Here is a 20,033-nt window from a genome sequence, read left to right on the forward strand (position 1 = left end):
CCTCTTTCCCAATTGAATATAACAAGGTTTTGTATGGTCTATATCCTACAAGTGTAGCCAGAAATGTTCCGTCAATAACAGCGTTTCTTTTTGGTAACGTGAAAGGCTTACAAACTTGCCTAACAGACTAGACAGAATATTAGACCTAAAAGCATCTGTTTGTATGCATAATCTCTACATGTGTAAGTGGTTCTGTCTTTTCTACCATGGTCATGTTAAAGAATACATTGAATTTGACATCAACGTGGAAAGACTAATTGAATGGATGTGATATTGCATTACAAGGATAATGTTTGATGAGATGGGCGTTCTTGATTTCAATGACCAATCTAACGTAACTACACTTGAGATGCTTGTTTTTATACAACTTTTTTGCAAAAGGCATAAAGATTATATTTTTTACTTCAGTTCTTTTTTTTTTACTGCTGAGGCGATTGGTTATGTTTGTCATGGAGTTGAGATCGTACTTGACATAGAGACTCGAGACTAAGGTAGGAGATGAGGAAGTGAGGTCTAGGTCTGTAGGCCTGGATGTGGCCTTTTGAATTGCACAGGTTTGACTTGACCATGACATGTGTGACATGACACCCCTTGGTTTAGTTTTTTACACAGTTCAGATAACACATTGCCCCAGTAGTACCATGTTTCTGTCGAAGGACATTCGAATTGGCTCGTCTTAAGCTTCATGTTGTTTATGTACAAGGGATCGCTTGTTTCACTCTGTCTAACCCAAAAGAGATGACAGTAATCAGGCATTTTAACTCGGTATGGACTAAATAGGTTCAAACTAAAGGTAAGCTACTCTCTCCTCCAAACATCCTTCTTTACAAGCACAATTAGGACTATCTACTGAAGCAACAACACTGGACATGACTTTGTTTATATTTGGTTGGATGCTCTGTCAGGTCCAATGACTGTGGTGAGATCTCTGTCCAGGCATCTCTCTTCCCGGTTAACAGAGCCATAAATATCTCTACTCTGCCGGATGTAATAACATCACACTAACCAGCTAAACGAAAACAGGGATAAATCCCAAAGGCTTCCAGGAGACCGGGTGTATTTTGTGAGTCATCCCTACACCTTCAGATCAATTTGCATTGAGGTTTGGTGATCTGGCGAAGCAGACTTTTTTATGTTCTTTGTTGAAACATTAATTCAAGGTGAGCCTAGATCCAAACTGTCTGATCATGTTGATAATGTAATCTACCTAATGTTGCATGAATCATTTACCTGATTCACATTCTCTCTCTCTCTCTCTCTCAAATCAAATAATGATTATGTCTTATGTTTGACTAAACAGGTTTATTGAGGGGCAATCTGAACATCTAGTTTCTTATGGATATGAGCCAGAGGCATTAAGACAGTTTTTTCTTACAGTTCTACATGAATTGAATCACACCATACGGGTGGATTCTGGTATTCTGGTAAGATGTGTATAGTAGCCATAAAGAACAATCACCCTTGGAATCCACACAATAAGCACAGGTGAAAGCATGTTAAATGGCAGTGGAGAATGGGTATGCTACTTCTATACTGTATACATGTTTACATTGATTTGATTTCTGTCTATGTTTGTGGAATCACTTGTTTTCATTCTAAAACCTTCGGTGGAACAGTAGAGTATGAAAGATATGTGTGAGGTCCAAAGCTAGTCTAGTGTACGACTGGTGTCTATCTATGGAGAATAATTTACCCTACTGCCTTGGTTCTCTGCACAGGTTAACTTTATCAGTGGAAGATTGTGATACAGAGGGCAGTGTTAGAAGCCGGTAACAAGCCCCCCCCCCCCCCCCCCCCCCTAACTTTTATTTTTAACAGGCATCCGCTGCTTGGAACGTGAAGCCAAGAATACTTGCTAGCTACAGAATTACTTGCACAATCACTGTCTTAGTCTTCATGATATGGTCAGCAAGTTAGCAATGTGCCAGCAATCAATAAGAGAGAAAAAAGAGGACTTAGGAGTGTTGTTCAAAGGAGAGCAAAGGACTGTAAGTAAAGTTCTTGGCAACTGCACACACACCACCCCTGGAAAACTAGCTGGCAAATTTGAGTTGTTTCAGCTTGGTTGTCTTTAACTTCATCACAGTGATCAGAGGTCATAAAGGAGTGTTCCATATGTTAAGACATTGTATGGTGCTATTCTGATCAAGGTAGGAGAGTGACAGCCATGAACAGACAGACAGGCAGAGAGGGAAAGAGAACGAGAGGCAACAAACCAACAGGTAAGATGGTGTGAAGTGCCTCTCCAAGCTGGTAGAGCTCCTAGATTGATGATCTGTCATAGCGTGAATGAATCTCAATTATCTTATATGATTGATGAAATGATAGCATCTTAAGTCTAGAGGGTGTATTGCATGTGTTAACTTTATGCAGGTGAGAGGCAGTCGTGATAATGTTTTATTTTTGACAATTGCGTAGAGTGGAGATTGATTCATTTAAGTTTGACCTTTCACGCCTACCTGTTTTTGTTGTTGTATTATGCTGGTTATTATTACAGTATAATAACTGTATTATAAGTTGAATATATTACATTAAGTTTCAAACCATACAGTATGTAGAGCAGCAGTAGTAACAACCTGACATAGAGGAAGTGAGGAAAAAATACTAGGAAATGAATCATACAGTAGCCGAGAAAGAGTACACAATGGTTGTTTAATTTAACAGTCACACTGGTATTCAGTACAGTATGAATGGCTATGGCCCTATGCCTGGTTGGACTGTACCAGAGTAAGTGCCCTCTGCAAGACCCCCCCCCCCCCCGGCCTTGTAAATTTGCCCATTTCTAAGTTAAGATTTCTCAAAAGTTGCTAGAAGTGAGGAATTTAAACCTTTTGTTTTCCGCGGGCATGCCCCTATAGCAAAATGTGTGTCCCCCCCAATGTCAGTCGCTCCAATGCCCCTGATGGAGCCCCCTGGAATCTTAACTGAGGCTTAGAAACCATAATCAGTTAAGAAAAAGGAAAAGAAAGACAGCAATATACTGTATTGGGTTGTCTTGTTAATATTTCTTACTGCGCTTAAAACAGTGTAACATCTGTTTCAATAGGAAATAAAACAACTGTCTTGGACTGATATAGGACATTTGTGCTTCGCAGAGTCTTTTTTCTTCTCAATTATGATAATGATAACCTTATGTCATCCTTCTCATAACAGTTTGCATGTCTTTGAAAATGTCACCCTATCATTATGGCTGTTTATTAGGCTACAATCAGTAGCACAACCCTGCCCGTCTTCATTATACAGTAGATTGTATGCAAAACACCTTCCAGGTTCTGTGCTCTATTTTTTAAATACCCGCCCGAAGCTACAATATCTTCATATTGCAATATTGATCCCTTTTAAGTGAAATTATTCTGGTTCCCTTTCTAAAGGGTATGGGGGAGAGATGGTTCCTCCGATGAGAGCAACAGTGAGACAGGGCGGGGTTTGAAACAATCTACTCCAACTCCTAGGTGATTGTACAGAGAGAGATAAGAGATAAGCTGACCGGATGACGATGTTGACCCAGAAAGGCAGAGCAGAGCGCACGCATCGCTCAATAACTTAATTGTGGCACATATCCGGGAAAATAAACCTGCCACGTGATTTTTCAATACGTTTTTTTCTTTCATTTAGCCGTGAATGATAAATAGGATTTAGGAGTTCTTTGACATGGAATGGAATTTTTCTGTAATATGTTGACTGTCAGTTGCACATTTGAATGCGTGATTAATGTTACCGATAGAGCTGCTCGCTCTGTGAATCTTTTCGATGTTGGAAAGGTCATCGGAGGATAAGGGTATGGACGACTTCAGACGGGTCGCGTTCCGGAGGAAGTCCCGAACTTTTGACAAGTCGGACATGGAGCCCAAGAAATGGAGCCCAGTGATTTCAGGTGAGTGCTTACTGAACCCGGTGGCAGTGCGTAGGTGGTGTAAAGGCTGTGTCACGCAGGGGGACAAAAACTCAGGTCCTTAGGTTTGGGTGCAGACAGTGTGGATTGTAATATTTTGTGTAACATGTAATAATGTGTATATAACACTATAATATTGTCCTGATACTGTGGTGAGGTCTCCTATAATGGCTTTTCAATGGTGATCACTTTCTACTGTTGTGCATGTGCACATAGCAACTAAAATAGATTGTGTTGCCTGGCTTCACAGTCCAGACTACTGTAACAATCATATCTTGTTAGTTGGATTTAGGGACAGAACGTGGGGGGGGGGGGGGGGGTGGTTGTCGTCATTCTTTTTGCTTTTTGCTTTTTTTTCTCGGCGGGGAGTTTTTTTTTTTTTTTTAGAGGCATAGGGGAGGGTACTGCGTTTTTCCCTGCTAGTTTTCCCTATAAACAATGGCTTCAATTACTTTTGATATTACCCTAAAAAAGTTTAGAAACGTTTATAAAGGTTTGGTATGGTGTGGTTATTATTAAGCTTTAGCTGCTGCTGGCCTATGATATGAAGGCAGTGTGCACCGGCGCGCCAACTGACTCCTACAGTTGAACTTGAAGTGAGGAAGACTGTTTCAGGTCTACCAGAGTTACTCCTATAATCTAACAATATAACGCTTATCGTTCTACAAGGTATTTGGACAGAACATGTACGACATCTTCTGTACGTCTCTATCTGTTTAGTAGGACGCAGTAGCCATCTGACATAAAGAGATGAACGTCAGTGTCATGCCACCTGCATATCTCCATCTCTCTGGAGTCTAAATTTCTCTTCCTTTGTAAACCACTGTTCCCCCGGGCGCCGATGACGTGGATGTTGATTAAGGCAGCCCCTCCGTACTCTGTACCTCTGATTCAGAGGGGCTGGATTGAATGCGGAAGGCACATTTCAGTTGAATGCATTCAGTTGTAGATCTAACTAGGTATCCTTTTTTGCCCTATTGATTTTGGAGTTGAAAACACAAACCATGATATTGAAGTGCCCGAAGTTGGTATGCTTTGTGTATTGGTTGTGTGGTGCATTGGCACAGAAACCTGTTGGTGGAAAATTCATTGCATTTGTTTTATATAATTATAAATATGGCATCAAAATGTTGAAAATCTGAATTCCTCCTAGCTGATCATTGTCTGCGGCCGACTCTGATCGTAGTGTAATGAAATTGGTAGGGAGAGGGAGCTCGTCTGTGGTGGTCGGCGAAGCCTCAACATTCTGGCCCGTAGCCCTGCGTGGCGTTGACTGTGCCACAAAAGCATGCTGAAGTGGCAAAGTCAATATCCATGTTTATAAGCAGGGTCGCTACAGTTATCTGTGGTCGTAAACATTATTTTTGTGTTAATTCTATGAAGGGAGAGGGTGTTACATGTATTTTACTGTAGAAGGGGAGGGACATGTGACAATAGTTTGGGGGGGGTCACATTTTTTTGTTATGACACTTTGAGTTGGACCAGCCCCGCCCCCCCAGTACATTTTGATCTGTCCCTTACTGCTTCACATATCTTTTTTTGTCATTGGTTGAACATGATCTATTGAGCCATTGTGAAAGTATGTGAAGATTGCATTGCACTAGACTGCCGAACAGTCAGGTAGGAAGTGGAAGGTTGCAGACAAGCCCTAACCTGTTGTGTAATTACCTCAATGCCTCAAGGGACAGAATATTTTTCTACTTCAATACAGAACAAAATGGCCACTTTTTACTTGATATGTCAATTCATAGCACATGCACAAAAGTTGGTTGCTTATCTAATACCCTGTCCCCTCTTCCACTTCGTTCTTCTTGATCTCTCCCCCTCCTCCTCCTCCTCCTTTTCAACTGTTGACTAATGTTCCTTCTTTCGGTTGCTGGGAGTCCTGGTCAGGGCAGGTGGAGCTGGGGTCTTACAGCTGTGACTGAGGGGTTCTGGGCTTTGCCTTGAACTGAGGGAATAGAAAGGAATCCCCCAGTGACTGACTGTGAGGAACCATGTTGTAAACACACAATACAGTGTTGTGTCTGGGCATGCTACAGGGAGAGAGAGGTGGAACACTGACATGGCCCAGTCTTATCTCTTCCAACCTGGGGAGATTAACTGTGGTTTTGCAAACGACATGGAGCACAGCAAATATTTTATTAAAAGCAGAGGCAACTGTAACCTTCCTACCAGCAGATTAAGGAAAACGTTGCCTTTGGGCAATGTCACCTCCAGGATAGAGTGGTGAGGTGACCGTTTAAGACGGTGTCTGTACTAACAGAAATAGCCAAATCAGATGTCACTTTATTAAACCAAGTGGGGTGAGCCAGCAGACTCTATAAGAGGTGAGGTAATACTGTATCAAATCAAATGTATTTATATAGCCCTTCGTACATCAGCTGATATCTCAAAATGCTGTACAGAAACCCAGTCTAAAACCCCAAACAGCAAGCAATGCAGGTGTAGAAGCACGGTGGCTAGGAAAAACTCCCTAGAAAGGCCAAAACCTGAGGAATAATTTTGCACGCCCAATTTTTCAGTTTTTGATTTGTTACAAAAGTTTGAAATATCCAATAAATGTCGTTCCACTTCATGAATGTGTCCCACTTGTTGTTGATTCTTCACAAAAAAATACAGTTTTATATCTTTATGTTTGAAGCCTGAAATGTGGCAAAAGGTCGCAAAGTTCAAGGGGGCCGAATACTTTCGCAAGGCACTGTATATATATATATATATATATATATATACAAAAGTATGTGGACACCCCTTCAAATTAGTGGATTTGGCTATTTCAGCCACACCTGTTGCTGACAGGTGTATAAAATCGAGCACACAAACATGCAATCTCCATAGACTATACATAGGTTGCAACACCCACTACTGAGTTCCAAACAGCCTCAGGAAGCAACGTCAGCACAATACCTGTTCGTTGGGAGCTTCATGAAATGGGTTTCCATGGACGAGCAGCCGCAAACAAGCCTAAGATCACCATGCACAATGTCAAGCGTTGGCTGGAGTGATATAAAGTTAGCCGCCATTGGACTCCGGAGCAGTGGAAACGTGTTCTCTGGAGGGATGAATCACGCTTCACAATCTGGCAGTCCGACGGATGAATCTGGGTTTGGCGGATGCCAGGAGAACACTACCTGCCCGAATGCATAGTGCCAATTGTAAAGTTTGGTGGAGGAATAATGGTCTGGGGCTGTTTTTCATGGTTTGGGCTCCTTAGTTCCAGTGAAGGTAAATCTTAACGCTACAGCATACAATGACATTTTAGACAATTCTGTGGTTCTAACTTTGTGGCAACAGTTTGGGGAAGGCCCTTTCCTGTTTCAGCATGACAATGCCCCCATGCACAAAGCGAGGTCCATACAGAAATGGATTCTCGAGATCGGTGTGGAAGAACTTGACTGGCCTGCACATAGCCCTGACCTCAACCCCATCGTACACCTTTGGGATGAATTAAAACGCTGACTGCGAGCCAAGCCTAATCGCCCAACATCAGCTCACTAATGCTCTTGTGGCTGAATGGAATGGAAGTCCCCGCAGCAATGTTCCAACATCTAGTGGAAAGCTTTCCCAGATGAGTGGAGGCTGTTGTAGCAGCAAAGGAGGGACCAACTCCATATTAATTACCATGACTTTGGAATGAGATGTTCGACGAGCAGGTGTCCACATACCTTTGGACATGTATTGTAACCTTATTACTGATAAGACTGACTTATTACACTATTTTATCCCTGTAAAATCTGGCATGCAACTTTTCTAGAAATAAACCTGAGCTTGAGCTGAACCACAGTTGTTTGTCTAAGAGGAGAGCATTTGAATTGACTATACTTCATAATTACACATCCTTAACTAGATATTCCTTCCACTTGACATGATACATTGTTGCTCAGCGATTGAGCATTTTGATTATTGCCTGAATATCTGGCTGCAGATGCGTAGGTTGAGCTTATCATACTGAGCAAGAGAATATTTTTGTTAGGTGAAGGAGCAGTGGAGCCTCTTTAACTGTAACTAAGGCCCACTGTTTCCCTTTTCAGTCGTGAATTTGCTGGGTGCTCGTTAGCTCCACAAGAGACCACGACTCACTAGGGCGGAATGGAAGGATTCTTTTTGCTGCATTTGAATTATTTTGTCCTCCTTGTAGAAGAAGGTTCTGGAACGTCATTAAATGTTATCGTCAGACTGTATAGACCAGTGTTTCCCAAACCTCGAGTACCCCCAGACAGTCCACTTGTTTGATGTGTTCCATAACTAACACAGCTGATTCCAGGGGTGAAAGTAAGCCGGTGTGGTCCGGTACAGCGTCCCGGGAAAATAAAATACTGGGGGTACACCGTACCATTCAAATGTGAGCCAATCACAATAATTAACACTAATTGCAGAGAAAACTATAGACAGTTACACCATTATTTATCATTAGCGCATGTCAGAGGCATGAAAATGAGCCAATTGACTTGAAAACGGGCAGTGTACTGTACACTCAGAATTGCGGTGTGGTTCGAAAACTTTACACACAGTTTTTGCCAAGGCAGAGGTAAGTGGCCAAGACCGAGACACGCGTTTACTGCAGTGAACCTATTCATTCAAGCTACTTCAAGAGTGTTGGGCCTAATGACAGCTGCCCAGCTGGAGAGAATTTATTTAGCACAGAATTTATTTGGCAAACCTAACTGGGAAATGAGTACCGGTAAGCTTCACAATGAAAAATAATCTAAAAGGCAAAATGATGAATGTGATCTGCTTTATCTATTACCTAGTGCAAAAGTTGACTGCAGGTATTTATTTAAACAGTACAAATATTTAAATGATTTTTTTTTTTTAACGGTGTTGACAGTATTGGAAAATCATACCGAGGGTACTTCGAAATACCGCTGGATACAGTATATACGGTATACCGACCAACCCTAGTCTGCACCATATGATGCTGTAGCCCTCTGTGGTTGAAATCACCTTTAACCACTCTGATAGGTGCATTTCCTTAACATGGTCTCTGTAAACACACTCTACACTCCTCCACATTCGGTCTAAAGTCTGCTTTTGTTGGTATGTCCATTAAGATATCCCTAGCCTTCACACTAAAATATGTCAGTTTAACTCACATGTAAGTTCAACTCTTGTGTGTTGGCATTTGAGGCATTTTTTCTGAGGGAAAACATCTTCAACCACACCAAGTAGGCCGGGTCTGAAAGTTTTGCCTGGTGGCCTGGTGTTAGTATGAGCATTCTTCTGAGGCCATAACAAAGGATCTGTTTATGTTCTCTCTGCCCTGGGAAGGAGCGGGGCACCCTGGGATAGCATAGCAGGGCTGGATGAATCAGTGGCTCTGTGTTGTGTTGTTATTGTGGTGGTTGTTCTGAGCTGAGTCCTCTGTCTCTCTCACTGACTAACTGGCTTGAATTCACTCTCAACCCCTTGTGTTGCGCAACTCACGCAGTTCATTATAACTATGAGAGCTTTATTAGTCTGTTCAATTTGCATGTAATAAACATGGGTTATTACCACCTCGTGAATTGTAAGCCATGAATTACAGTGACAGCATTCCTGCAGCTGCATCTCTCTCATAATGGACTAATGTATGAATGGTGTTTTGTTTCAGAATGAGGAACCCGTCTTTAAGTTTCCCACAGAGGCCCTACTGAACAGGCGACATAATAGGCCCCTCTTCAGTACACAACTCACTGACATCATTTTTGGGTGCAGAAAGACCACCATCGCCATGATTTATATAGTTATTACATAACAAGATATTATCATATGCTTTCAATGTTGTATTAAATTGTGGTTTAATTTTTTTTATTTTATTATTATTTTTAGGGGTTAGATCAGCTTTAATATTGCAGATAGATTGTAGCTTCAATCAATGTAATTGTCTGCATAATTTCAAATCCCCCGAAAATAATTTTTGTAAATGTATACAGTACCAGTCAAAATTTTGGACACACCTACTCATTCAAGGGTTTTTCTTAATTTAAAAAAAAAATTTACATTGTAGAATAATACTGAAGACATCAACATTATGAAATAACACATATGGAATCATGTAGTAACCAAAAAAGTGTTAAATAAATCTAAATATAGTTTATATTTGAGATTATTCAAAGTAGCAACCCTTTGCTTTGATGACAGCTTTGCACACTCTTGGCATTCTCTCAATCAGCTTTAATTATTTCATATTTAATCATTTATACCCCCCCAAATTCATATTTAACTTCTTATGGCTTGGGGGCAGTATTTTGACGTCTGGATGACAAGCGTGCCTAAAGTAAACTGCCTGTTACTCAGGCCCAGAAGCTAGATTATCCATATAATTGGTAGATTTGGATAGAAAACACTCTAACGTTTCCAAAACTGTTATAATAATGTCTGTGAGTATAACAGAACCGATATGGCAGGTGAAAACCTGAGGAAAATCCATCCAGGAAGTGAGACTTTTTCAATGTGGGTAGTTTTCAATTGACTGCCTATAGAGTATCTAATGGGTTAGGACCCAGATTGCAGTCCCTATGGCTTCCACTAGATGTCAATAGTCTTTAGACATTGTTTCAGGCTTGTTTTATGAAAAATTAAGAAAAATGAGACCTTTCTGTCAGTGGACTATAGAATCATGCAGTGCTGGTTTGCGCGCGTGACAGAGTGCGCGCCCTTCGTTGTTTTTCCTTTCTATTGAATACGATATGGTTGAAATATTATCGATTATTTAGACAATTGACAACCTGAGGATTAACTATAAACATCGTTTGACATGTTTCGACGAACTTTACTAGTACTATTAGGATGTATTCGTCTGCATGTTTTGACCATCTTTGAGCCAGTGGATTACTGAACGAAATGCGGCAACAAAATTGAGTTTTTGGAGGGGTTTTATCAAACAAAACAAACATTTATTATGGCTGGGACTCTTGTGACTGCAACCATATGAAGATCTTCAAAGGTAAGTGATTAATTTTATCGCTATTTCTGACTTTTGTAATTTCTTTACTTGGTTGTAAAATGTTTGTATGCTTTTGTAAGCGGGGCACTGTCCTCAGATAATCACATGGTATACTTTCGCCATAGAGCCTTTTTGAAATCTGACACAGCGGCTGGATTAACAAGAAGATCATCTTTAAGCCGATGTATAACACTTGTATTTCTTATGAATGTTTATTATGACTATTTCTGTATTTTGAATTTTGAATCTCCAAAATTTAAATATTCCAGGCATTTATATACTATAAACTTCAGTCGTACTTTATCAAAGGCCTTTTCAAAGTTAGCTACGAATACCAGGCCTGGTTTCCCAGATTTTTCATATGGAATGGATCTTTGTATTTATCACTTGGATCCTGTATCTGAAATTATGAAATCAGACCATCTTGTTGAGTGTCTTATAATCTACCATTTATATAGGAGTGGTTAAAACATGCTAATAACGGTCTTCTGAATTATATCAAAAAAGGTTTGGTATACCTCCACTGGTATGTCATCCAGCCCCGAAAATCTTCCTGAACATAAAGGCTTTAATCGCATCAGTAAGTTCCTCGTCTGTAATTTGCCCTTCACATAAGCCTTTCTGTACTGCTGTTTATTTTACATTATTGATAGAAAAAAAATCCACACAACTAACTTCGGTAAGTGGAGATGGAGGAGACTGAAACGAAAACATATGCTTAAAGTACTTTACTTCCTCTTTCAAAATATTGTTTGGTGAATCATGGTTGACTTTCATAAATACTTTTTGGATTCTATGTTGAATTTATGAAATAATATATTACACTAGATCTTTCTTGAATAAGTTCCTCCATTTCTTTTAGTTTTTCCTCTAACTTATTCTGAGCCTCTATGGTACAGTTTTTATTGCTATCTATCTGTACTGTTAGTCCTTCCATTTAGACCTAAATTGCTTTTGTTTTAGAGATAAGTACTGAATTTCATGGCCTCTAACGGAACATTTAAACGGTCCCATACAATACGCTTGCAATGTTGCTTTGATTATTGCTTGAACATTCGCTAAGATTATATTTGGTTATGATATTTTTTAAATACCTGTTTTGGATACAGCTCATTGAAAGAGACTGGGAGCAAAGCTAGCCAAAGATCCATTTTACTGGTTGAAGTTGAAGTGTTTTTTTAAAGTATAATGCAGTTGATTAGCGACGATGACACAGGCATTATATTAAGCAGGACGTTCCTACGAGCCTTAAAATCCACTCATAATCCAAAAGTAGTGTGAAATGCATTCATAAGCAATGTGAAAAACATTTTTGCTGGTGGTCTATGAGAACTCTTGTGTTCTGCAACCAAATTGTGTACATCGCCCTCAAGCGGCAATGTTTGCAAAAACAGAAAGGGGTCTATACTAATAAACTGTCACTGGTGGCTTATCCATTGAAAGTGTCATCCTAGAAATACCTAGCTATTTGGCTGGATGACAAGTTGTCCTTTAAAGTTAATGTGGATAATCTTGTGACAAAGCTTAAATTGAAATTGGTTGTGTTCATTTACAAAGCCCTTTTTTGGTTAACTCGCTCTTTACCTCTGTAGTCTGGTCTCCTTCACCACCAGCAGTTACCATACCCGGTCTGCTAGGTGGTTGCTACTTAAAGTCCCCAGGACATACACAGTATTATGCAAGACCGCCTTCTCTTTGTGTGCAACAGACACATGGAATAGTCTACAATCCATGCTTCATCTAGATGTGTTAGTGCCACTGAATTCATTTAAAATATTGATGGGAGTGTAAATGTTACGGAGTGTAAATGCTTTTTTTTAGGCTGGATCATGTTGTTGAATTGTATTGTATGTTTTAATTATGTCATATATTGATTGTTGCTGCCTTCTTGGCCAGGCCTCCCTTGAAAAAGAGACTCTGGGTCTCAATTGGCTTTTCCTGGTTATATAAAGGTTAAATAAAAAAAATAAAAAAACGAATGTACACTCTGTGATCTCTGTGCTTTCTGTTTTGGTGTTATCTCTCTGCACTCCTGCTTTTGTATGAGCATGTGACTGTACATAAACACCTGATAGCCCACACCATGAGCTTAGAGTCAAAGCGAGACGACATTGATCTTCATCGCTTTCTTCGTCAGGCCTTGCAAGCTTGTTCAAAATATTCACCAAAGGTCAAATGTTTTTACCCTCCACAAAGTCAATTCAAGTTTTATGGGAGTGTTCTCTTATTAATAATATGCAGAAAAGTACCTCATACCAACTGTAAAATATGGTGGTGGATCTTTGATGTTGTGGGGCTATTTGCTTCCACTGCTCCTGGGCCCTTGTTAAAGGAAAACACGACTCAAAACTATCTTTTGATATTTTTTTCATTAGTCCACTGTTGATACAGTCCCAACATATTTTGAGTGTCAGCAGTCAAGTTTTCAAGATATTGGACTTTTAGTAAGCAAAGTGTCACTTGCCACATCATCATGTATTGAAAACAAGGGTAGGATGCCGGAGTATTGAAAACAAGGGTAGGGTGCCGGAGTATTGAAAACAAGGGTAGGATGCCAGAGTATTGAAAACAAGGATAGGGTGCCGGAGTATTGAAAACAAGGGTAGGGTGCCGGAGTATTGAAAACAAGCGTAGGGTGCCGGAGTATTGAAAACAAGGGTAGGGTGCCGGAGTATTGAAAACAAGGGTAGGGTGCCGGAGTATTGAAAACAAGGGTAGGGTGCCGGAGTATTGAAAACAAGCGTAGGGTGCCGGAGTATTGAAAACAAGGGTAGGGTGCCGGAGTATTGAAAACAAGGGTAGGGTGCCGGAGTATTGAAAACAAGGGTAGGGTGCCGGAGTATTGAAAACAAGGGTAGGGAGCCGGAGTATTGAAAACAAGGGTGCAAATAATTGTTACCCCTATCTTTCTTTAGATTGTTTTAAATTACTTGTTAAACAAAATATTTTTCTCTGGACAATTGTATTAATATAAAATAATATACGTAATTATTTTTGCATTTAAAAAAGTGTTTTAGTTTTTATTTAACCTTTATTAGCCAGGAAGGGCTCATTGAGATTTCAAATCTCTTTTTCAAGAGCGTCCTAGCCAAGACAGGCAGCACCAAGTCATTACACAATTATAGATAGACAACATGAAAAACTACAAGTAATCTAGTAAAAACCATAGAATTCACAAGAGTATAACAAAATCAAAAACAGCAAATTAAAAACAGACAGGTCAGGGAATCAGCCTCAAAATCCTTCATCAGTGATTTAAAAACACCAATCGGGACAAGTTCTTCCAGTTTAAAAGTATTTTGTGAGGCGTTCCAAGACGATGGTGCAGAGTACATAAAAGCCCTTTTACCAAATTCAATTCGGACATTTGGAACAGTTCGTCCTGCGAACGAAGAGAGTACCCACCACATTTCTGAACAATAAAAATTCCCAAATGAAATGGTAGTAAACCCCAAATGGCTTTGTAAATAAAGGAATACCAGTGACTGAACCTAGAGGGACTAGAGAAGGCCAGCCAACCCTGGTATATAAAGTGCAGTGGTGCGTAGGGGTTTTGCAGTTTAAAATAAATCTCAATGCTCCATGGTAAAGGGTGTCAATTGATCTCAAACACTGAGCAGAAGCATTCATATATAAAATAGTCTAGTAAAGGCATAGATGTAGCTGATACTTGCCTCCTTCTAGCTTCAAAAGAAAAGCAGAAAAGCCTTATTCCTAAAATAAAATCCCAACTTCAGCTTCAATTGTTGTGTAAATTGTTGAATTTGCAATTTAAAAGAGAGGCCGTCATCAATTAAAATTCCAAGTTATTTATATGAGGTTACAGTCTCAATCTCATTGCCCTGTCAGGTAGTAATAGGTGAAAGGTTCAGAGGTCTATTTATTTCATTAGAAAACAGCATTAGTTTAGTTTTGTCAGTGTTGGGGATAAGCTTTAATTGACACAAGGTATGTTGAACAGTATAAAAGCAGTTCTGGAAAGTTCTGGAAAGCTTTTGTGAGAGACGATGCACAACAATAAATAACAGTATCATCAGCATAAAAGTGAAGCTGTGCATTCTGCACATTTTTGCCTAAATTATTTATATAAATAGCGAATAAGAGAGGACCAAGTACAGTGCCCTGAGGCACACCATTACAGACAGACAATTTAACAGACATGAGCCCATGAAATTGAGTGCACTGAGTTCTATCAGACAGATAGTTAACAAACCATGCAACTGCATGCTCTGAAAGACCTACACTCGACAATCTCTGCCACAGTATAGCATGATCAACTGTATCAAAAGCCTTAGAGAGATCAATAAAAAGTGAGAAACAGTGCTGTTTTTTGACAAGGGCTTCAGTGATATCATTTAAAACCTTCATGGCTGCTGTAATTATGCTATGCTTCTTCCTGGAGCCCGACATTGATACATTGATGGTACATTGATACCGCCAATGTATCAATGTACCATCAATGTACATTGATAAAAAGAGTTAGTATATACAGTTGAAGTCGGAATTTTACATACACCTTAGCCAACTACATTTAAACTCAGTTTTTCACAATTCCTGACATTTAATCCCAGTAACAATTCCCTGTCTTAGGTCAGTTAGGATCACCACTTTATTTTAAGAATGTGAAATGATGAGAATGATTTATTTAAGCTTTTATTTCTTTCATCAAATTCCCAATGGGTCAGAAGTTTACATACTCTCAATTAGTATTTGGTAACATTGCCTTTAAATTGTTTAACTTGGGTCAAATGTTTCTGGTAGCCTTCCACAAGCTTCCCACAATAAGTTAAGTGAATTTTTGTCCATTCCTCCTGACAGAGCTGGTTTAACTGAGTCAGGTTTGTAAGGCTCCTTGCTCGCACACACTTTTTCAGTTCTATCCACAACTGTTCTATAGGATTGAGGTCAGGGCTTTGTAATGGCCACTCATATACCTTGACTTTGTTGTCCTTAAGCCATTTTGCCACAATTTTGGAAGTATGCTTGGGGTCATTGTCCATTTGGAAGACCCATTTGCGACCAAGATTTAACTTCCTGACTGATGTCTTGAGACGTTACTTCAATATATCCACATCAATTTCCATCAATTTTGTGAAGTGCACCAGTGCCTCCTGCAGCAAAGCATCTATTTTGTGAAGAGCACCAGTCCCTCCTGCAGCAAAGCACTCCCACAACGTGTTGCTGCCACCCCCTGCTTCACGGTTGGGATGGTGTTCTTCGGCTTGCAAGCCTCCCCCTTTTTCCTCCAAACAGAACTATGGTCATTATGGCCAAACAGTTCTATTTTTGTTTCATCAGATCAGAGGACATTTCTCCAAAAAGTACGATCTTTGTCCCCATGTGCAGTTGCAAACCGTAGTCTGGCTTTTTTATTGCTGTTTTGGAGCAGTGGCTTTTTCCTTGCTGAGCGGCCTTTCCGGATATGTCGATAAAGGACTTGTTTTACTGTGGATATAGATACTTTTGTACCTGTTTCCTTCAGCATCTTCACAAGGTCCTTTGCTGTTGTTCTGGGATTGATTTGCACTTTTCGCACCACAGTACATTCATTTCTAAGAGACAGAACGCGTCTCTTTCCGGAGCAGTATGACGGCTGCGTGGTCCTATGGTGTTTATACTTGCATACTATTGTTTGTACCGATGAACGTGGTACCTTCAGGGGTTTGGAAATTGCTCCCAAGGATGAACCAGACTTGTGGAGGTCTACAATTTATTTTCTGAGGTCTTGGCTGATTTCTTTTGATTTTCCCATGATGTCAAGCAAAGAGGCACTGAGTTTGGAGGTAGGCCTTGAAACACATCCACAGTTACACCTCCGATTGACTCAAATGATGTCAATTAGCCTATAAGAAGCTTCTAAAGCCATGCAATAATTTTCTGGAATTTTCCAAGCTGTTTAAAGGCACAGTCAACTTAGTGTATGTAAAGTTCTGAGCTACTGAAATTGTGATACAGTGAATTATAAATGAAATAATCTGTCTGTAAACAATTGTTGGAAAAATGACTTGTGTCATGCACAAAGTAGATGTCCTAACCGACTTGTCAAAATTATAGTTTGTTAACAAGAAATTTGTGGAGTGGTTGAAAAACAAGTTTTAATGACTTCAACCTAAGTGTATGTAAACTTCCGACTTCAACTGTAAAAACTATTTTAGCTGTTCACTCACAAGGGTCTCAAGTATTTTCACCAGGGGTGACAGCTTTGAGATTGGCCTATAATTATTTAGAAGAGTTGAATCTCCCCCTTTTAAAAGGGGTAGGACAAATGCTGATTTCCAGATCTTTGGAATTTCATTACATTCCAGGGTTAGATTGAACAGATATGTAAGTGGCTCAGCTATGAAATCAGCTGCCAGATTTAAAATGCAGGGATCAAGAAGATCAGGACCTGCAGGCTTTCTCTGATCTAAGGATTTTTTTTTTAATGTACTTCCTGTGCTGAGATTATTCTAACTCTCGGAATGTAACAGTGCATTTCTATGGAAGATACAGGTATGTGACAGCCTTGCTTTAACCTTTGAATATTAACAATTCCAGTTCCCAACAACTCCACTAGATGGCAGTGAAAGCTCACAGAAATGTCTGAGATGAAATGCCTTTGATAAAAAGCAGTTGTGGGGAGTCTGCAACCACTGGTGTTTCATGGCCAATTTCTGGCACTGTAATAAAGCAAATGATATAATACAATTGAATATATTTTGTTTCCCCCTGTTTGTTCTAATAGTAGATGTAGAAAAGGAAACGTTCCTATGGTTTCCCTTATTTTCCCATGACATTATCTTAACATTTGACATTTTAGTCATTTACAAGACGCTCTTATCCAGTGCAACTTACAGTAGTGCGTGTGCATACATTTTCTGTCATTGCATTAGATCCACTCATCTGACTTCATCTGGCCAACGACTTGTTTTCTACAGATAATGTGAAGTTGGCAGTGCAGCCTCAGCGTTGTTTTCCTTTATCCAGGATGTGAATGGTCAATTTGATATAATAGGTTTTTGTCTCACATTATCAGACGTGTTTGCCTGTAAGTGTTTTTCTCCAGCCTAATGGGTAATACGGTTAGGGGTGGGAAATGTCAAGGCCACTCACTCTTTTGTTATGGTACAGTTATTTTTCCGTCTGTAAGGGAGTGCACCAACACACACACACTGCCGTCCTCATTCTGGGAAGACGGGGCATTCCTTTCTCAGGCCTATGGGGAAAACAATGAGGAGGTGGAGGGAAAGAGCTAATTTTAGTGTGTTTGTACAGAAACGTGTGTATGAGTTTGTCTGGACCGGAGGGAAGGGAAAGGGTCCGATGACACACTTCCTGCAGTATTCCCCCCACCTGCCCAAAGAGCTCTCTGTCTGTTTTAGTCCTCACACCCACGTGAACATTCAAGGCCACTGTGTTTTCCAACTCAATGGGGTTGTTTCTTTCAACCAGAAAGCTTCCAAACCCCTCATAAAATTAAGCCGTCAAATCCACTAAGTTGAGGAAAGGGAAATCTCTGATACGAGAAACTTTACTTTCCAAAAGTCCACTGATCCGAGACCAGCCCAAACCCATGCCTGCCCATGCCTGCCTAGCTGGCTCAGTCACAATGCCTGTTTTTTTATTTCCGTGCAACGGCCGGTGCTTCCAGAATTTAGTGTGTCGTTTCACACATGGCTGACTGCGTACTGCCAGACTCTCCAGTCCAGTCCACAGTGGACCTTAAGAAACATAAAGGGAAACGGAGACCACCCCATCCTTCCTGTATAGGCCTACTACTGCTGTCCCCCCAGCTCTCTCTCCAGCTCACCCCAGCACAGAGCGCTCCTTAGGCCCATCCATTGTTCAGCTGGTGGAGAAGGAGGAGGAGGAAAGCGAGGGAGGAAGGTGTATTTCAGGCCACCGTTCATGTGCAGGAAGTGTGGCCTCAGCCCCAGTGTCAGATGTACTTTTCCTGCCTCTCTGGTTCTCTGGCTCTGCATGCCTCATTCTCTCTTTCTCTGACTGCCTGTTCGCCCACCGAACTGTCCCAGTGGTCAGCCCTACCGACCGGACAGCGAGACAGGATGGACTGCCTGGCCAGCGGCTACCGCAGGTCCCAATCGCTGCGCCGCCGCGTCTCCTCGGGTAGGTGACCGTTAGGAGGGGACCTGGTAGTTACAGGAGTAGAACACACCATGCTGTGACACAGTGACACTCACCAAAAGATACAGGGGACCACCAAGGCCATGCGATGACCTTAGTCTCGAACCTTCCGAGGATGAAATTGAATGATTTTGAATAGTGTTCTCTAAAGATAAGGCGTTGACTTTGGATGTTGAAAATGAACCGACGTCGCAAGTATTGGTTTTGGAAACGGAAAGGTAAAGCTATTTCTGTTGTTAAGATGTGGAGAATTTGACTGTGTTACTGTAGGATTGGCGTCGATGGTTGCAGTTAGGCAAATGACCACAGTGGCAGAGGGATGTAGCCTTATCTGTGTATCTGTTTAAGCTGGCTCCATACTGTAGAGTAGACTATATACAATCAAACAGAGTACAGGTATGACATAAGTCAATAAGTGAAAGTGTGTGAGAGAACAAGGGAAGGTGTGCAAATTTTGAATTGAATGTAACAATTTCAACCCTCTTCGTGATCCAGTCTCAAGCCCTCTAGTGTCTCTCCTAAGCCTGGGATCCACACAAACCCTGCCACCCACACAGCCGTCTTAGGAGCATGTCAACCCCTCTCCCCCAGCCCCAATGCCCTCTATCCTGCCCCCCATTAACTGAGATGACATGCAGCTAATCTGTATTCTCTACCAGTGAGAGCTCCATTTTCTGAATGTTATCTTTGGCTGTGCTCCCAGACGTCAGCTGCTCGGTTTATATTACAGCTCAATGACCATATATTTTGTTAAAAGTGACATATTGTGTACCATAAACAGGAGCAAATCATAAGAGGTTACTGAGGGACAGAGAAAGTGATTAGGAGATGTATGCTGCCTCCGAGGGACTAGACATCTAGCTCTGTGTGATTTCATCTCGTAAGTGAAGGGATGTGTATGATTATTTATGTAACTAACAAGTATTTCATCCAATATTACATGACCTTTATATATATATATATATATATATATATATATATATATATATATACTGCAATAGACAACAGCTATAAGACCACAGCTATAGTAGATTCAGTCTCATGGTTGGGATTCATAGCATTGCTGTCAAGGACCAGGGCTGGTGTTGTAGA

At 40.6% G+C, this 20,033-nt stretch overlaps 1 protein-coding gene across 3 annotated transcripts in view; it reads left to right on the top strand.

The window, feature by feature from the left end:
- The first annotated feature begins 3,481 nt into the window (after positions 1-3,481).
- Positions 3,482-20,033, top strand: part of fgd4a (FYVE, RhoGEF and PH domain containing 4a) — a 106,254-nt gene continuing 89,702 nt past the window's right edge. The window contains exon 1 of one of the 3 annotated variants that reach the window (XM_021601933.2): positions 3,482-3,874. In XM_021601933.2, the coding sequence (XP_021457608.1) occupies positions 3,751-3,874 (124 nt within the window). In that variant the 5' untranslated portion in view covers positions 3,482-3,750. Of the gene's footprint in view, positions 3,875-18,698; positions 18,924-18,948; positions 19,160-20,033 lie in introns of those variants that run through there. The other 2 variants (XM_021601923.2, XM_021601950.2) reach the window with 2 other exon arrangements.

The sequence above is a fragment of the Oncorhynchus mykiss genome, chromosome 1 (genome assembly GCF_013265735.2).
Source record: "Oncorhynchus mykiss isolate Arlee chromosome 1, USDA_OmykA_1.1, whole genome shotgun sequence".
In the NCBI taxonomy this organism is placed as follows: domain Eukaryota; kingdom Metazoa; phylum Chordata; class Actinopteri; order Salmoniformes; family Salmonidae; genus Oncorhynchus; species Oncorhynchus mykiss.